Source organism: Coloeus monedula, assembly GCF_965178545.1.
Source record: "Coloeus monedula genome assembly, chromosome: 2".
Lineage (NCBI taxonomy): Eukaryota > Metazoa > Chordata > Aves > Passeriformes > Corvidae > Coloeus > Coloeus monedula.
Genome location: NC_138782.1, coordinates 1,072,509 through 1,087,426, shown reverse-complemented (window position 1 = coordinate 1,087,426; position 14,918 = coordinate 1,072,509). Strand labels below are relative to the sequence as shown.

General features: G+C 47.0%; 1 protein-coding gene across 1 annotated transcript in view; it reads right to left on the bottom strand.

Annotated features, from left to right (window-relative positions):
* CFAP61 (cilia and flagella associated protein 61) overlaps positions 1-14,918 on the bottom strand; it is a gene marked incomplete at both ends in the record, with an annotated part of 88,035 nt that overhangs the window by 20,719 nt on the left and 52,398 nt on the right. Inside the window, 6 exons of the mRNA XM_082299550.1 lie at positions 1,084-1,289; positions 2,780-2,871; positions 3,097-3,424; positions 6,635-6,924; positions 11,831-11,987; positions 13,836-14,004. Of these exons, the coding sequence (XP_082155676.1) occupies positions 1,084-1,289; positions 2,780-2,871; positions 3,097-3,424; positions 6,635-6,924; positions 11,831-11,987; positions 13,836-14,004 (1,242 nt within the window). The remainder of the gene's footprint in view (positions 1-1,083; positions 1,290-2,779; positions 2,872-3,096; positions 3,425-6,634; positions 6,925-11,830; positions 11,988-13,835; positions 14,005-14,918) is intronic.

Here is a 14,918-nt window from a genome sequence, read left to right as displayed (position 1 = left end):
TCAGCAGTGACAAGGAAAGGAAATCACCTGCTGTCTTCGCCCATCTCTCATGCACTTGTGTCACCCTCCTTCAGTTTCTCCTTAACACTTACTGACAGTGTGCTGCTCAGGTGAGCTTCACGTCTGCTGTGTCCCATTCCTCTCCCGTAAAACAAACCCAATATTTGCTATAAATCAAAATCAAGCCCTGTAGCAGCAATAATTCACAAGCATCTTATGGAGCACTGCACACCCTTTAAAGCACGCTTTTACAAACTGTTACCTGAACAACAACATTGAACCTCAAAATTTTGCTACCATTTGTGCCTTTCTTCCGATCACTTATAAACACAACAAAAATCAAACCTGGAAACGTTTCAGGCACCACTATCAGCTTTGTATCACAATACAAACTGATCATTTGTTCCTGAGCCTGGCTTTCTGTCTCTACCCAGCAGATGTAAGGCAGTACTTCACTACTCCATCTGTGACAGTTTATGTTTCAAAGCACCATTCGTGAGGGATTTCTTCAAATGAAAATCAAAAGCAATGAAACATTCTCTCAGAGGAGATGGCACATGACTAGAACTAACCAGGCCCTTCAATCTCTCTCACCCCTTCAGGATTTATCACCAGATGAAAATAGCCAAGATGTTGAGCATGACTATCACCATGAGTTATTTAAAATCTCCCTAGAAACCTTTGGCTTAAAAATTTGATTCAAAACAACAAAAATACTTTTAAAAGCGACTTTTGAACATGAGTCTTCAGTAATAAAGGGTTGTTCAGGTTCAGCTTAATGATTAACCTACTGAATATTCTAAACAAAAGTGATAAAGACACTGAAATGCTCTTTCAGGTGAAAGATAGCCAAGTAAACCATTGCTCCTTCTCTAAGTAAATCTCAGACACGCAGCTCTTTCCAGGAAGGTCTTCAGGACTTGCATTTTTACCAACAATTTTGCTAAATACTGGGAAATATTTTTAAATCTGTTTTTCTACCTCTTGTTCCAAGGGAAAACAGCCAAAAGACAAACCATAGTAAGATATAACTAGAAGTCTGGCAGAATGTAGATTTTGTGCACAACGTAGAGCTTGTCTCACCTGTAGAGGTCTGTGAGCTGCCCGGCCCTCCAGCGGTAATGCAGGTCATTCAGCAGGCGCTCGTGCTGTCCGTACAAGCAGAGGTAGTTGGAGACAGGGAAGGGCTCCTTGGAAAAGCAGGTGATGCTATCCACCATATTGTATCTGTTGAAGTGCATCCGGAAGTAATTCCCGTGTCCTGCCTCACCGGTTACAATCTCCATCCCCTGGAACAGGAAACACCAGGAAAGCTGTGGAGGTGAAGGAACACCTGACCTGGCACACGTACAGGGTCAGTGAGGGGTTCCCAGCCCATAGTTCCCACTGCTTAATGCCCACAACCCTTCTTCTAAAATCAAGAAACCGCTCCTGGCACAGAGGGTCATCGGGCACGTTGCTGTGGCTTGGACACAGATTTTCTGTGTGGTTTAGTTTGGTTACTGCCCACCCCACTGTGCAGCACCAGCCAAGTGCCACTGCAGACAGCTGGGGGACCTGGGCCCTCCAGCTGCACTGGCAGCGGGACACCAGATCCACAGGGACCTGTGACCCCCTGGAGCAGCAGCTGGAGTCAGGAGGGATGCCCCAAGCAACACTGGATAGCTCTGTTTGGGTAACTCAGTTGAACTCTGTTCAGCCTCGTTTATGACACAGAGCACACATATGGCATATCATGTTTACTGTCAATAAAAGAACACCAATACTGGATGGTCATGCTCAAACTGTAGCACTTAGATTCAGCTACTTAAATCAACCACTTAGACAAAAATGTAAAAATTTGCTTCAAACCTCACATTGCAGTGGGATGATCAGATAGCTTGAAGCTATTTTTTCAAGCTGTATTCCTGTTACAGTTTTATACATTCCTACAACCTGTTGCTAGGCTACAGGAACCTTTAGTATTTTCACATCTAAGCTACTACCTTTCACGAGCTTCTCTTACTTCCTTCTTAGAAAATTATTTTAGGATTTACATGGAGTTTCTGGAGTGGCTTTAAAAAGATGGTCCCTTTTCAGGTAATCAGCAGGTAATCAGAGTGGCAGCAAAAGAATTCTAATCATATTCTAACAATTTGGAGTAACAAAACCAATTCCTCTCTCTGATAGTCCTTTCTACTTTCCACTATACATGCTGATTTGGATGGCTCATCCTGGATCTGAAAAACAAGGTGAGCCGTGCTTTGATTCCTCTCCCTAAACCATTTGCTTTTTAAAAAGCCCATTTGTTTCATTGCTGTCCAGGTTTTAAAATCAACACTGAAGCAGCTTTTTAAAAGCTGCTCTTTAAATCAACTGCAAAAATGGGCTTGATGCAAAAATTCCCAAGGAAAAAGGTACAATCTGTGTGAAAGAGGATCTTGCCTAGGTGGAGAGTCCTCTCTGGCGTAAAAAAACATTAATCTAGTCCTTTTCTTGCCTCAAGTCAGGCTCTCCAGTAAGAGAAGCACTCCACATTTGTATCCTGGGACAATCTCCTATGTAGCCCAGCATGGGGAGTGCTTCCCTGTGCCCTGTTCCGAGACAGCTCAAATGGCTGCAGGACTTGCTATTTTCTAGCAGCACAGAACATCTCTTCCACAATACTTCCTGCTAGTTCTGTGACTGCTCCTGGTTCTCCAGTTGGAGCTGGTGACCCCAGGCCCAGCTACCCTAAACAGGAACATCTTTTCAAACAAACCGGGGGATGAAACAAGAAAAGTTCCATTATTTAACTTACGTGATCACACGGGTCATGTTCTACATCCAAGGGCATGGGGATTGCTGGCTTGGAAACGTGCAAGTAGTTGTAACCTCCAGGAAGAACACCACCTGCCATAAATGAAAATATGAGATTTATTGAGTCATTAACAATGAAGAAAACAATGTCTTTTTTTGTCCTCCTTCTGCCATCATCTTTTTTCCACTACATAAGGAGCTTTGAGGGCTGTACGGCCATGAGATAGCACCTGAGGTCAGATGGACCTGCCTGCACTAGAGAAGAGCAAAAACACCTCAGAGGGGATGGCAATGCAACAGAAATCCAGCTGGACATACCTTGAACTTTACACCTTCTGTATATGGGGATGAGTCTGTCTGAGCCTTCTGGTGGCTTGGCACTGGCCTGAGGGGCTGGATCAAAGAGACTCAGCATGGATGCAGCAAGCTCAAAGCCAATCTCCTTGGAGTTGAAGTTGCTGTGTGTCAGTTCATCCCTATAGTATCTCCTGGAGAATTTTGTCAGAGGACCTGCAGCCCTGATGCTGACATCATTGGTGTGGAATTTGGCATCAATCACAAGTCTTCCATCAAAAACAAGGCAAGCATCATTGATGGCCTTAAAGGTTTCATAATCCACTGTCCTGTAGGCAAAGCTAAAAAATGCCTAAAAAGAGATGTAAATAAGTGAAGATTATTGTATACTACTTAGTGGCTGATTTCATAAATCCAAACCCAGACTTTATTCTGAAGGGTTTTTTAAAAAAGAAGAATGTGAAATACAGTATGATTTTAGCAACACTGGCACAGCAGACAGATCCTTCTGATCCAACATTTACAGCTACCAAAGTTAAAACTAAGACAGTAGAAAGGAAAATTACTAAACTAGACTCATCTGCTTCTGGTTATTAGATAGTTTAAAAACTCCAATACTTGCTACATCCAACAGCCTGGGTGGCTGTGCATATTTTCTGTGTTAGTACAAGCACGGAACATAGACCTGAAGCCTTTGTGAACTTTGTTTTCTTCCAAATGCTCAAGCCAACCTGGAATCCCAAGGAACAGAAAAGCACAATGTATTTGGAATTTAGCAGGATAATTGTGTATTACAAGTGTTTCCCCAACTGTTGAGCCTGTTTACCAACAAACTGAGTTACTTTGGCTAACCAGCACAGGGACAGTCAATGAAATGGAAAGATCAGAAATAAACTTGTTCAGAGGAAATGTCATCCTCATTCCAGCTATAGCAGCAGAATTTCAGTCAGTGGAAGCTGCAGAGGCCAAGGACCCTAAGTCCATAAATTCCTGCCCTAAGTCTCAAAGAAAAAAGTTAGTGATAATTCTCTCCTTTCGTCTTCTCATGGCATGGGCACAGTCCCTCTCCTGGGCCACAAGGAAGCAGAGCTCCTCTCCCCACGCAGAAGCTGGGGCAGCACGACCCGCACTGCAAAGCAGGCGGTGCTGGGAGGAGACAGCAGACGTGGGAGAAGCAGCAACCATGAGCAGCGTCCTCGAAGCTTTCTCCAGCAGAGGATAAACTGAGAGCTGGCAGAACACAGCCCCCGAACGAGTGTGAAACAAGAGCACCCACTGGACACCGAGCAGTGAAAGGAGTAAGAATGACAAGGCTGAGAGATGTTTTGAACAAGACCACAGTCTGCAAAGGGCACAGATGAAGACTGTCTCATCGCTCCAAGGGTTTGTGAAGCCCCAGCACCCTCACACAGAGCTTTTCCCACCATCTGTGCCCTCAGCTTTTAAAGCCATTAGACAACAAATTGCTGCCCCTCCAGCAAGAAATATTCCTTTACAGGCTTAGGAAAGGGTGGAAGGGTCTCAGACGAGCACATCTTCCCTTGCTGCCTTCATCCTGAACAGCCCAAGACACAACTGTGCCAGGATAAAGCAGCATCTGTAATCTGTCCTACCCTTAGCACCAGCTCAGGACACAGCTGTGACCAGGATAAAGGTGTTACCCAGTTGTATCCCCAAAGAGCTGTCCTGGGGACTAAGGGCAAGTATCAGATACTCAACTGGCTAGATGAGGCAGCTGAAAGAAAAGGCACAGGAGAGGGAAGCAAAGGGAGCTGGAAATTTTAACAACACTGGCATAAGCAGAGATGCGGCAGTGGAGGAGCCAGAGCCCCTGGGTTTGTTCATAGATAAACCAAGTGATGAACTGTGCACAGCTAAGGGAATTCTGACCATCTCAGAGAGCCAAAAATCAAGGAAGCTCTGCCCATGAGGGCAAGAGGACCACACAGCCCCACATTCTGCTGGCTGACAGGCAGGACAGTGTCACTGGAGGGGAGGGCTGCAACCTCCAGGCGGGAGCCATCTGTCAGCCCAGGCAGGAGGGAGGGAGGAGGGAGGGAGGCTGCTGCTTTAGGGAAAGAAGAGATTTTCTCCTGTTGTTTTTATCCTGCAGGACTCAACAAATTATGTCCCCAAGAACTGCCAATCAACAGTTGATACTGGCTGAAATCCCAAAAGGCCCAGAGCTGCTGCAGAGCCGATTCCTGCAGAGCCTGGTCTCTGGTCAGTGCAGCTGCTTTCCCGGTGGAGCTGCTCTCCAGAGCCCGCTCCTCCCCCGAGTCCAGCCTCCCAGGCAGTTGGAGGCAGATACAGGAGCCCTGCACAGCAGCTGAACTGGTTTTGGAGAATACAAAGCCCTTGACAACACAAGTAATTTCAGGTCTTTCATCTTAGAGGCTGTGAAAGGGAAGGACCACGGACAGAGGAACGACGAGCACAGGGCACAAATGGGGAGGAGAAAGAAACCCCAAGGCAAGGGGGTCTGAAGGAACAGTGTAGGCCACGCAGGCAAGGTGGTGGGGAAAAGAGGGGGGCTGAAGGGGAGCTGGTCAGTGGATGCCAAGTTGTGAAAACAAGAACCATACTGAGATCTTTGTGGAAGGATAAAAATAGAGAGATTTCAAGGAAAGAGGAGAGAACTTGAAAAGCTGCATACAAGGAGAGAGTGGGAGGAATGTCGCTACTGATATGCAGACTGAAGACAAGAGACCACTATGGATAGAAGTGCTGTGTGAGGTCTTCACCCCCACCACAAATGGCTTAGCTATCCCCGTGTTAAAAAGACAAGGGCTGTGGAGCAGGGGGGCCAGCAGGGACCCCGACACCTGGGGAGCTCTCTGGGAGAGGCACAGGGCTCGTCCCCTCCACAGCTAAACCCACCAGCTGCACAGAGGAGAGCACACGGAGCAGGGAGTGCCGAGGGGCTGGCAGCTCCATACACATGCAGGTTTTGAAGTGTCAGAAGCTCTGTCAGAAGCACTCACTCCTGTGGATTAGTCCAATAAAGGAAAACAAAACTATCCTGACCCTCAGGAAAGGCTAGAACCTGTCCCCAGTCTCAGAGTGGAGCCACAGCTGTGAACATGCCTACAGCTTCCGTAAGACATTGGTACTGGAAGAGAAAAAAAACTGCAATCACTGATGTAGAGGGAAAGGAACCTGCTTAAAATATGTTTTCATTAAGTTACATACTATCCCAGTGTTTTTGGCTTCTCCTATGACAATCAAACGCACATAACTATAGACAGGAGTAACTGCACATTTAAATAAGAAAAGGATTTCTGGAATTACTTTGAAAATGAATTAAGAGTATTTGTCAATCAGCAGTGAACAATTACTTGTGTGTCAGGTGACTTAAATACATCTTAATCCAAATCAGTCAGGGCATTAACAATAGGTTTATTTGGATTTTTAAAAAAACAATCCGTGAGACTAACAAGTGAATCTTCAATCTCCTAGAGACAATGAGGAAATAGACAAATCTGTGAGGGAGCATCTACATTTGACCGCTTTTGCGTTAAAAAACCAGCCTGAAGGAAAGGCACAGGAAGCATGTACTTACTGAGCACTGCAGTTGGAGCGGGTTTGTGGCAGTGGTGAAGGCAGCCCAGGCGATGAGGCCGTGGTCACCCTGGCCCCACTGCGCCAGGACGCTGTCCGGGTGCACGGCCACACCCGCCCCTGCCAGGGCCTCCCCCACCGTGCGCTCCAGGGCGGCGTCACCGAGGCAGGGACCGGCAGAGCTGAGCGGAGCCTGCACGAGATGGATGCGGGAGCCATCAATCCCAAGGGATAAGAGGGTTTCTACCGTGGTGTAAATGTCAACTGTATTCCCGTAGACAATGACGTTCCCTAAGAGGGGGAAAAAAAAAGGGAAAGATTTCTAAGACATACAATGAAAACCTTATTAGTATAACTCAGATGATAATAACATGGAATTGCTCTCTTTGACCCTCTTATTTCTCTGATGCTATGAAGCAAACAATGTTACCTAGCAACAGCCGCTAAGATAATTTAGTGAAGAATCTGTACAAAACATCCCACAAAGTAGGCAAGTACTTAACACAGAAGTATGATATTCATCCTGACCCCATAATCTGAAATTATTTTGATTTAAAAGCCTCTAGGGGTAAATAAATAAATAAATCACCATTTTTATTTTGTTCTCCCCTCTCTCCCTAATTTTGCTCATTCAAAGGACTGATGTGGGGGGGGAGCAGACAGAATCAAATTCAATACATCATGCAGAAAACCCCCACAAACCGTGGAAAGGCCAAGTTATAGAAAACAAGCCCTTGTGCCTCATGGAGGTCACCGGTGCTGCCGCTTCCTTCTGCCAAAGCCCAATCTCCAGAGAATACGGATGGCCCTGCAGCCATACCTGTCCCTGGTGGCGGGGAGAGCTGGGCACCGCTCTGAAGGCAGCTGCATGTGGCACAATGCCCAACCCAGAGCCAGCTTCATCCCTGCTCACTGCTGGGAGCTCCGCGAGCTGCAGGCAGCCATCCGTCCGAGCAGCTGCCGTGACAGCAGCGCGTAGGAACCGCTGCTCCTTCCGCAGAGCACCAGCAGCAGCACAGAAACCGCTCCTGAACCCAGCTCCATCCTCCTGCCCCAGGCAAAGGGAGCTCAGACCTGACCCACCCCTCCCGCCTGGCACTGCAGAGCTGCAGGGCAGGGCCCTGCTCATTCTCCTCCCGAGCTAGCGCTGCTTCAAAGGGCACAGTCAGAGCTGAGCAGGAACAGAGGAGGGAGGGTCTGTTCTGTGAGCACAACGGGACTCTCCAGCCTAAGGGCTAAAGCCCTCCTGGCAATAAGGGAGGCAGAGCTGGGATGCAGCAGAGCAGCTGTGTGTTTTATCTCAGGATGGTTTAATACAAAACACACAAACATTGCTCTGAGCAGGACTGAGACGTGCTCCTCTCCTCCCCATTCCCTCTGCCCCCCTGCTTGGAATAGGAACCATTTGTCTGCTCTGTGATCCACTAAGCCTTTGAGTAATCCAGGCAAAATGGCCCAGCTCATGTAGGGAACTCCTCTCCCAGGGCCTAAGGACCCTTCACACGAGGGCCAGAGCCCAGAGCCCAGCCCTGCAGGCTCTCTGTGCACCACATGCCCCACAGCTGTGCCACGCTAAGCTGCCCCAGCCCCAAGGTGGGGGTCCAGATGGAGGCAGAAACACCTCCACCTGCCTGCCCGCACCCACATCAGCTCCTGTGTTTCAGATCTGACCTGTCAGCACAAGGATGCCTCCCTCAAAAGCACCTTCCCGGTGCCTTCACGTCCCACACCTGGGCAGTGCTGCAACCAACTCACTCGTTTATCTCAGCAGTGGCATTTACATCTCGCCACAAGTGAGAGCATCCCCTATGCCCTAAATTGTATTATTTCATAGGCTAAACTAATCTCACTGGACCATGTTTTACTGCATGAGACACAGGGCAATACTAAACTGAGCACGAACACAGCCCCAGCTCCCAAGAATATTAATGATCAAACAGATGTTCTACTATTTCCCTTTGACTACAAGGTTATTTTATTTGTCCCTATCAGTTTGGCTACTTGTAGCTGCCAAAGAAACATCTCTCTTCATAGCTGCCAGAGAAGAGACTTGCTCCATGAGTACACTGCACAGAAATGACAGAAAACATGTTTTTACTGTTCACAGCAATGACCAGAGGGACAGAACCTGCAAATATATCAACTTGAAAACATAAGAAGAAAGAGATCTTACTACTTCCATAAATATCGTACAGAATACAGGAATGCTCCAGTGTGTCCATCACTGGCCTGACTTCCCAAGCCAGAAGAATCTATCCCATGGCTTGTGCCTGCCAGGACACCTGTCTGCAGCTGCACTGGCCTCAGCAGGGGGCCAAAAGAGCCGATTGTTTCTTCCCTGCTGCAGCAGGGTGTAATGCAAGCAGCAACACAGCAGAACCGGTGGGTAAAGACCAGCTCTGCTGTACGCATTTTTATCAACGCCACGTGCTGACAGTGCAGGCCAGAATGCAGTGTGCAGGTGCCAACAGCCTCAGCTACACTTGCACGTTTTCCATTTGCAGGGAGTGAAACTTAATCAGGAGTGAAGAGGATGCCCTGGCTGGAAAAGGAGGATGAGGAGGGCTTCCCTGAGGCAGCCCAGCAAAGCTCCATTCGGACTCCAGGGCAAGGCTGGGCTGAGACACCTTCACCCTTGGGCAGCACCAGCCCCCTCAGAGAGAAGCTCGGTTACTGCATGAGACATTGGCTTTAGGGGACGTACAGGATCAGATATGAGCCCTACATTTCTCAAGGAAAATTAAAATTCTGGTTTATATGGTAATATTAAATACAACTGCATTAGATCAGGGAAAGCAATGCTCCTTTATTGACCTCTTGTAAATCAACAATTTACTGCTTCTGCTTATTACAATATTAGTGGCTTTTTAGATGACAGTGCTAGTAGTCTAGGAACTGCAGATATTCATTATGGACTAAAATTATGTTCACTGAACAGAGAGCAGTTCCTCAGGATGCTTTTATTATTTAACTACATGAAAATGTATGTATCTGTGAGTAAACATAATAATGTTCTACAGAAAAAACAGCCATAAATAAAGATCATTACAGGAGTTTTATTGTTTATTACCTGAATGTCAGCGTCCTGCTGCAGAGCAGACTCATTCATTTTCCACAAGTGGAAGCACAAGATTTCGGTGACCCTAATGTGACCTGAATCTTTGCAGTTTGCAAAAGCTAAAGGAGAAACCCAGTGTGAGCTAAAGCACTGGTGGCTCCAGTTGGTGATCATGCACTGGAATTTTAATGCAAGAGTATTCCTACAAACACGCTTTTAATAAGGCAGTAAACTATGCTTAGGTGAAGAGAAAAAAATAATTGCTCCATTTTGGGCCATTAAAGCAGTTTTGTTCCTTACTTTACTTCCATTCTACTTTTATTTTCATGGAAAGTGCGGAGCTAATAGGAGATGAATTTCAATTAGTCCCAATTACAGCTGTAATAGGTTCCATGCATTAGGTGGCTGGGTTTCATCAGTGAAGCCACAGTGGCAGCCGTGGGGCCAGTGCTTGCCCTGCTCCCAGGATCTCAGCAGCAGAAAGCCCTCCCAGAGCCCTGGCACAACTGTCAAGACTGAAAGAATGATGTTTGTAAGAAACACAGCTGGAAAAAGAAGCAGGGTGAGGAGTAAGAGAAACTGAGACCAGCTGAGAAAGATCTCTCCATCTAGGCACTCTGCACAGCAGCAGAGAATGTGATGGGAAGAGCAAGGAGAGGGAACTGAAGCCAGAGCAGGGGGAAAGGGGAAAGTGTCACACCTCCAGAAGTCCCTCCAGACCAACCTCATCAGGAGGTGTGAATTTACCTTCTCTACACATGAAGCCAGGCCAGTGCCTCATCAAGAGATGCAGCTCCACCCTGCAGCCAAGGCCAGCAGCAATAACAAAGACGAACATCCTACGACTTTGCTACTACGGCTGGAGAAGGGACATTTGTGCCAAGGCAGGTGAGACACTGTGATTGTGCCACTTGCTGCAGAGTGACTGAACCTCCCAGCACCGCGCACCCCAGCCAGCAGCTGCTCCCAGGCACATCCCTGCACAGGGGGACTGGAGTACATTCCAGGACTGGGCACTCAGGGATTTACATGAAGGACTAGCAGGAGCAAACGGGGAAACTAACAACCTCATCCATCTATGCAAAGTCAGCTGCAGGTACCAGCTGGACACCAGGTATGGCCGTGTGGGCAGGGGCTGGTACCAGCTGGAGGACAGGTGGAGCCAGACTGCTCCAGAGGCTCCACTGACATGCCTGAAGCCAGAAAGCTGGCTGAGAAAACATTGCCATGTTTATGGACCCCTGTGCTGATCGCAGCAAGACCTGGAGAGCAATAAAGGAATTTCCAACGTCTTGAGAACTTCCCTAAAGAAGTGCCAAGCAGGTGTGAACCTTGCACCACACCAAGCCACTGCCAATTCTCATTACACCCCACAAACAAGGCAGGTAAAACGCATCTTCAGCAAAGTCCTGCTCTTGCACTCCGCCAACAGGAATTCCCACAAAGACAGCTTTCCTGCTCTGAACTGTCCTAACTCGGAGCAAGCAGGAACTGACATTACATGAACTCATTGACTCTTTGGTCTCTGCTTCTCTAGTTCAAAGTTGACCCAGAAACCCGAATGGTCCTAGATATTTTCCACAGCGCGCACACACAGCGGATAAACTAATAAACACAGGAACAGAGCACACACAATGAGGCTGAGGAAATACACAGATGGTGCACATCCACACAAATGTCTGATTTTAAGGGTTAAAAATACCAGAAGCTTGCAGTTCTATGTGAAATTCTGTAACTGATGCAACTGAATACAGCACTGATAGAGACTTCCTAATTTAGACTTGTTTTCTTTGTGTTGTGCCACAAATCTAGATATTTTTTTATACAACAGAAAAACACATCCACTAATTAAATTATTATTTAATTGGCTAATTAATGACTCTGGACAGATTTGCATTCGGGACTTGTTTTGTTTTATATAATAACTGCAGATAATTAATCTATCTCAAACCTTTCTTCCTCAGCTAAATATGCTGGGTATCAAAAATGACAAAAAATTGTAAATCAATCTGGAAAACAAAGCACAGCAGATGAAAGACTTTGTTAGAATTCATCAGGCGCCAATTATACCATGGAATAAAGGAGACAGTAAGCCTAGAGAACATTTCTGTAAGTGTGTGTGTTAATGAAGCCCCTTACCTTTGGAGCTGACGAGGTTCTCCTCCAGCCAGCGTGCTGCCTCTGAGCAGTCCTGGGCGTCATTGAGAGTGAAGTGATTGGAAGGGACTTTCTCTGTGTATCTCTGCGGCCACTTACTTGTAACTCCACTGATACCCGCTCCCGTGGGAGCCAAGGCCTGGAGAAATGAGTCAGTGAGTGGACACATGGCACAGACCTTGGAGATGTTAAAAGACAACGACACTCACTTTGGCTGCCCAAGGGCTGCTGTCCTGGCACATCCCAACCCTTCGTCACACTCAGCAGCAGCAAACACACCCACGGCCACAGGGAACATGGATCTACACTGATTCGAGTGTACACACGTGTGCACATATTCCCTACTTCCTGTGGGACTGGGGGTGACCACTTCAAACAGCACTGCCAGTGCAAGTGGAGGCACATGGCAAACACCAGGGACTGAATAGTAAATAGCAGAAATGCCCCAACACATAGCAGGGGATCTCAGCAGCTCTCTGAAACACAGATCACTTTAAATGGCCCTTGGAAAGTCTTTGTGAAGCCAGACTGCCTCCACCTTTTGTCAGCAAAAAATCAACCTTCTACAGATTTTGTCCCAGAGAAAGGGACCAAAACCTGCTTGATGGTTCAAATGTGAAGATTCGGTAACACGCTCACTGTAGAATGCTGCTTTCCACTAACAAACTCAATCTGAGCTGTACAAAGTAAAAAGGGAATCTCGTCTCTGACTTCCTCAGCACCACTGAGCCACATCTTGAACCCTGTTCTCACTGCCAGCCAGATCAACTGAAATACTGTTGGGTCATATAAAACCAGGCATGACACCAAAAGATCTTACTCAACTAGTCTAAATCACAACAGATAATGTTTTACTAAGCATTATTTTGACTGCTTACCAAATAGGGGACAACTTAATAAAAGGATGGACTAGAGTTTCATGTAATAAAACAGAAGCCACTAATTTCTTCTTATCCTTTTGTATAGCTTAAACATGGGACTAGATGATGATGGGATTTCTTCTCAAAGGCAGATAAAACCTGCCTTTTCCCTTGCTATATCTTTCTCCATCACTGTAGTTACTTGCCATAAATTATTTTGCAAGTCAGAGTTACCTCCAAACACCTTTTCCCAGGAGCACTTTTCCAGCTGTCACTTCAGCTTGTGCTTCATCCCTGCTGAACAGTGACCATGGGCTGCAGCTTAAGCGTGGCTCTGCTCTGAGAAGGGATCCCAGACCACAGAGCCTGCTGCACACGTGCAGCCAGACACCGCTGTGGGACATGGTACAGCACTGTAAAGCTGCAGACATTGCTTACATCCCTCTCGTGATTTTAAAGGCAAAATGCCTTGCTCACTACTCCTGCCCCAAACCACTCAGGTAAGGCAAAGCCCTGCAACAAGGGGGCTGTACCAAGCTGCCCATCTGGTTACACAGCCTGATGGCCTCATGGGGATACAGGAGCCAGAAGCCACCCTGCCCAGGGAGTCTGAGTGGGGCTGGAGCTCAGCTTGATTCCAGACCTTACATGCAGCTAAGGGTCTGCTTCAGTCTCACTGGAAACTCAGCTGTGTGCTACAACACCAAGCAGCATCGCGGACGTGCCTAGGCATGGTCATCACGTGAGATGAGTAATTAATTTGATAAGGAATTCTCTCCGTTTCCAAAACTAGGTCAAATGGTATTAGACCAGCTGGAGTTAAAGTCTCCTGCGGCTGGGGCCACATGTCAGTTGAGCCTGCTCCTTAGCAGGTTTAATGGTTATGGTGGCAAAAACACCAGCAGCTTTGCCTCATGCCCATCTCTGAGCAGGAACTGCTGGTGGGAAATTCTGTCCGACCCTCCTCTCCTCGGGCTTCGGCAGCAGCACCGACACACCTGCTGCACTACAGGCTGCAAACTGCTGGTGCTACCCTCGCTAAGGCTGCTCTGCTTAACCCTGGGAACACCATTCACTGCAGAAAACCCGGGAATACCGTGCTGGACTTCGCCATGCACACACCTCACCTGGTAGCTCTGTCCCGTGCACAGAACCAGGTAGTCGTATGGCACTTTCTTCTCCTTGGAAACAACAACGTACTTGGCAGCGCGGTTTATGCCAGTCATTTTACCAACAACAACATTAACCCAGGAACAAAGTGACATCTGTGCGTAATCTTCATCATTAAAACAGTGGCTGTGAAGAAAGAATATCTGTAAGTGACATTTCGGCAGCTGACAGCAGGCATTAATTAGACATCTGGTGAGCTCGGCCCAGGCCCCCAGTGGTTCCGCCTGCTCCCTTGCTGCGAGTTTACTGCAGTCTGCGGTAAAAGATGAGGCATTAGGAAATACTCGGTTACAAATTGACAACTTTCTGCTCAAACCAAACAATCCCTTCCAGCACTGGTCCTTACAACCACGTAATTTAAGAACAAAGTCAGAAATACATGCTTTACTCTGCTTTTCCTTTGCGGGTTGATGGAAGATGGAGACTTTTGAACCTGCAAAGAAAATACTTTAACAGTCCAATTCTTCTTTCAAGACAAGACTTCCTTTTTCAGCTTTTCCCCTCTTTCCTTCCTTTGCTATTCAGCTTCACCAGTCACAGCTGTGGTGAGACACAAATGCAGGGAATGCACCCGATCGTTTTAGCATCCGTATTCCAAAGCATTAGTCCAAAAAGTTAAAAAACAAATAGAAAGCTAGGAAAATGGTTGTCAGAGCTAGAAGTAAAAGGCAGAGAGCTCAAGTCTCTATTGGTGACCCTCTTCCTAATGAACTTTTCCACAATGCAAGAATGACAAATACTAAGAATGCACTAAACTGGTCCTGAGCTCTGGGATGTTCAGGGTGTGCATAGAGCACACATCACAAGCAACATCCTCCAGCAGTGTGAATTCAGTATCAGGACCCTAAAATCACGCGTTCACTTTGACAGTCTTGGACAAGATTTGTTTTTCTCGTGCTGCGGGGGTGTGACAGCCCGTTCCAAGCAAAAAGCATCAGATGTCCCTACGTGTGAGAGAAGCATCAAAGATCTGGAAGCTGCTGTTTTAAAAAGCCAATTTTAAAGCAAAATCCAAACGGAACAAAACCTCTTTTAATGGT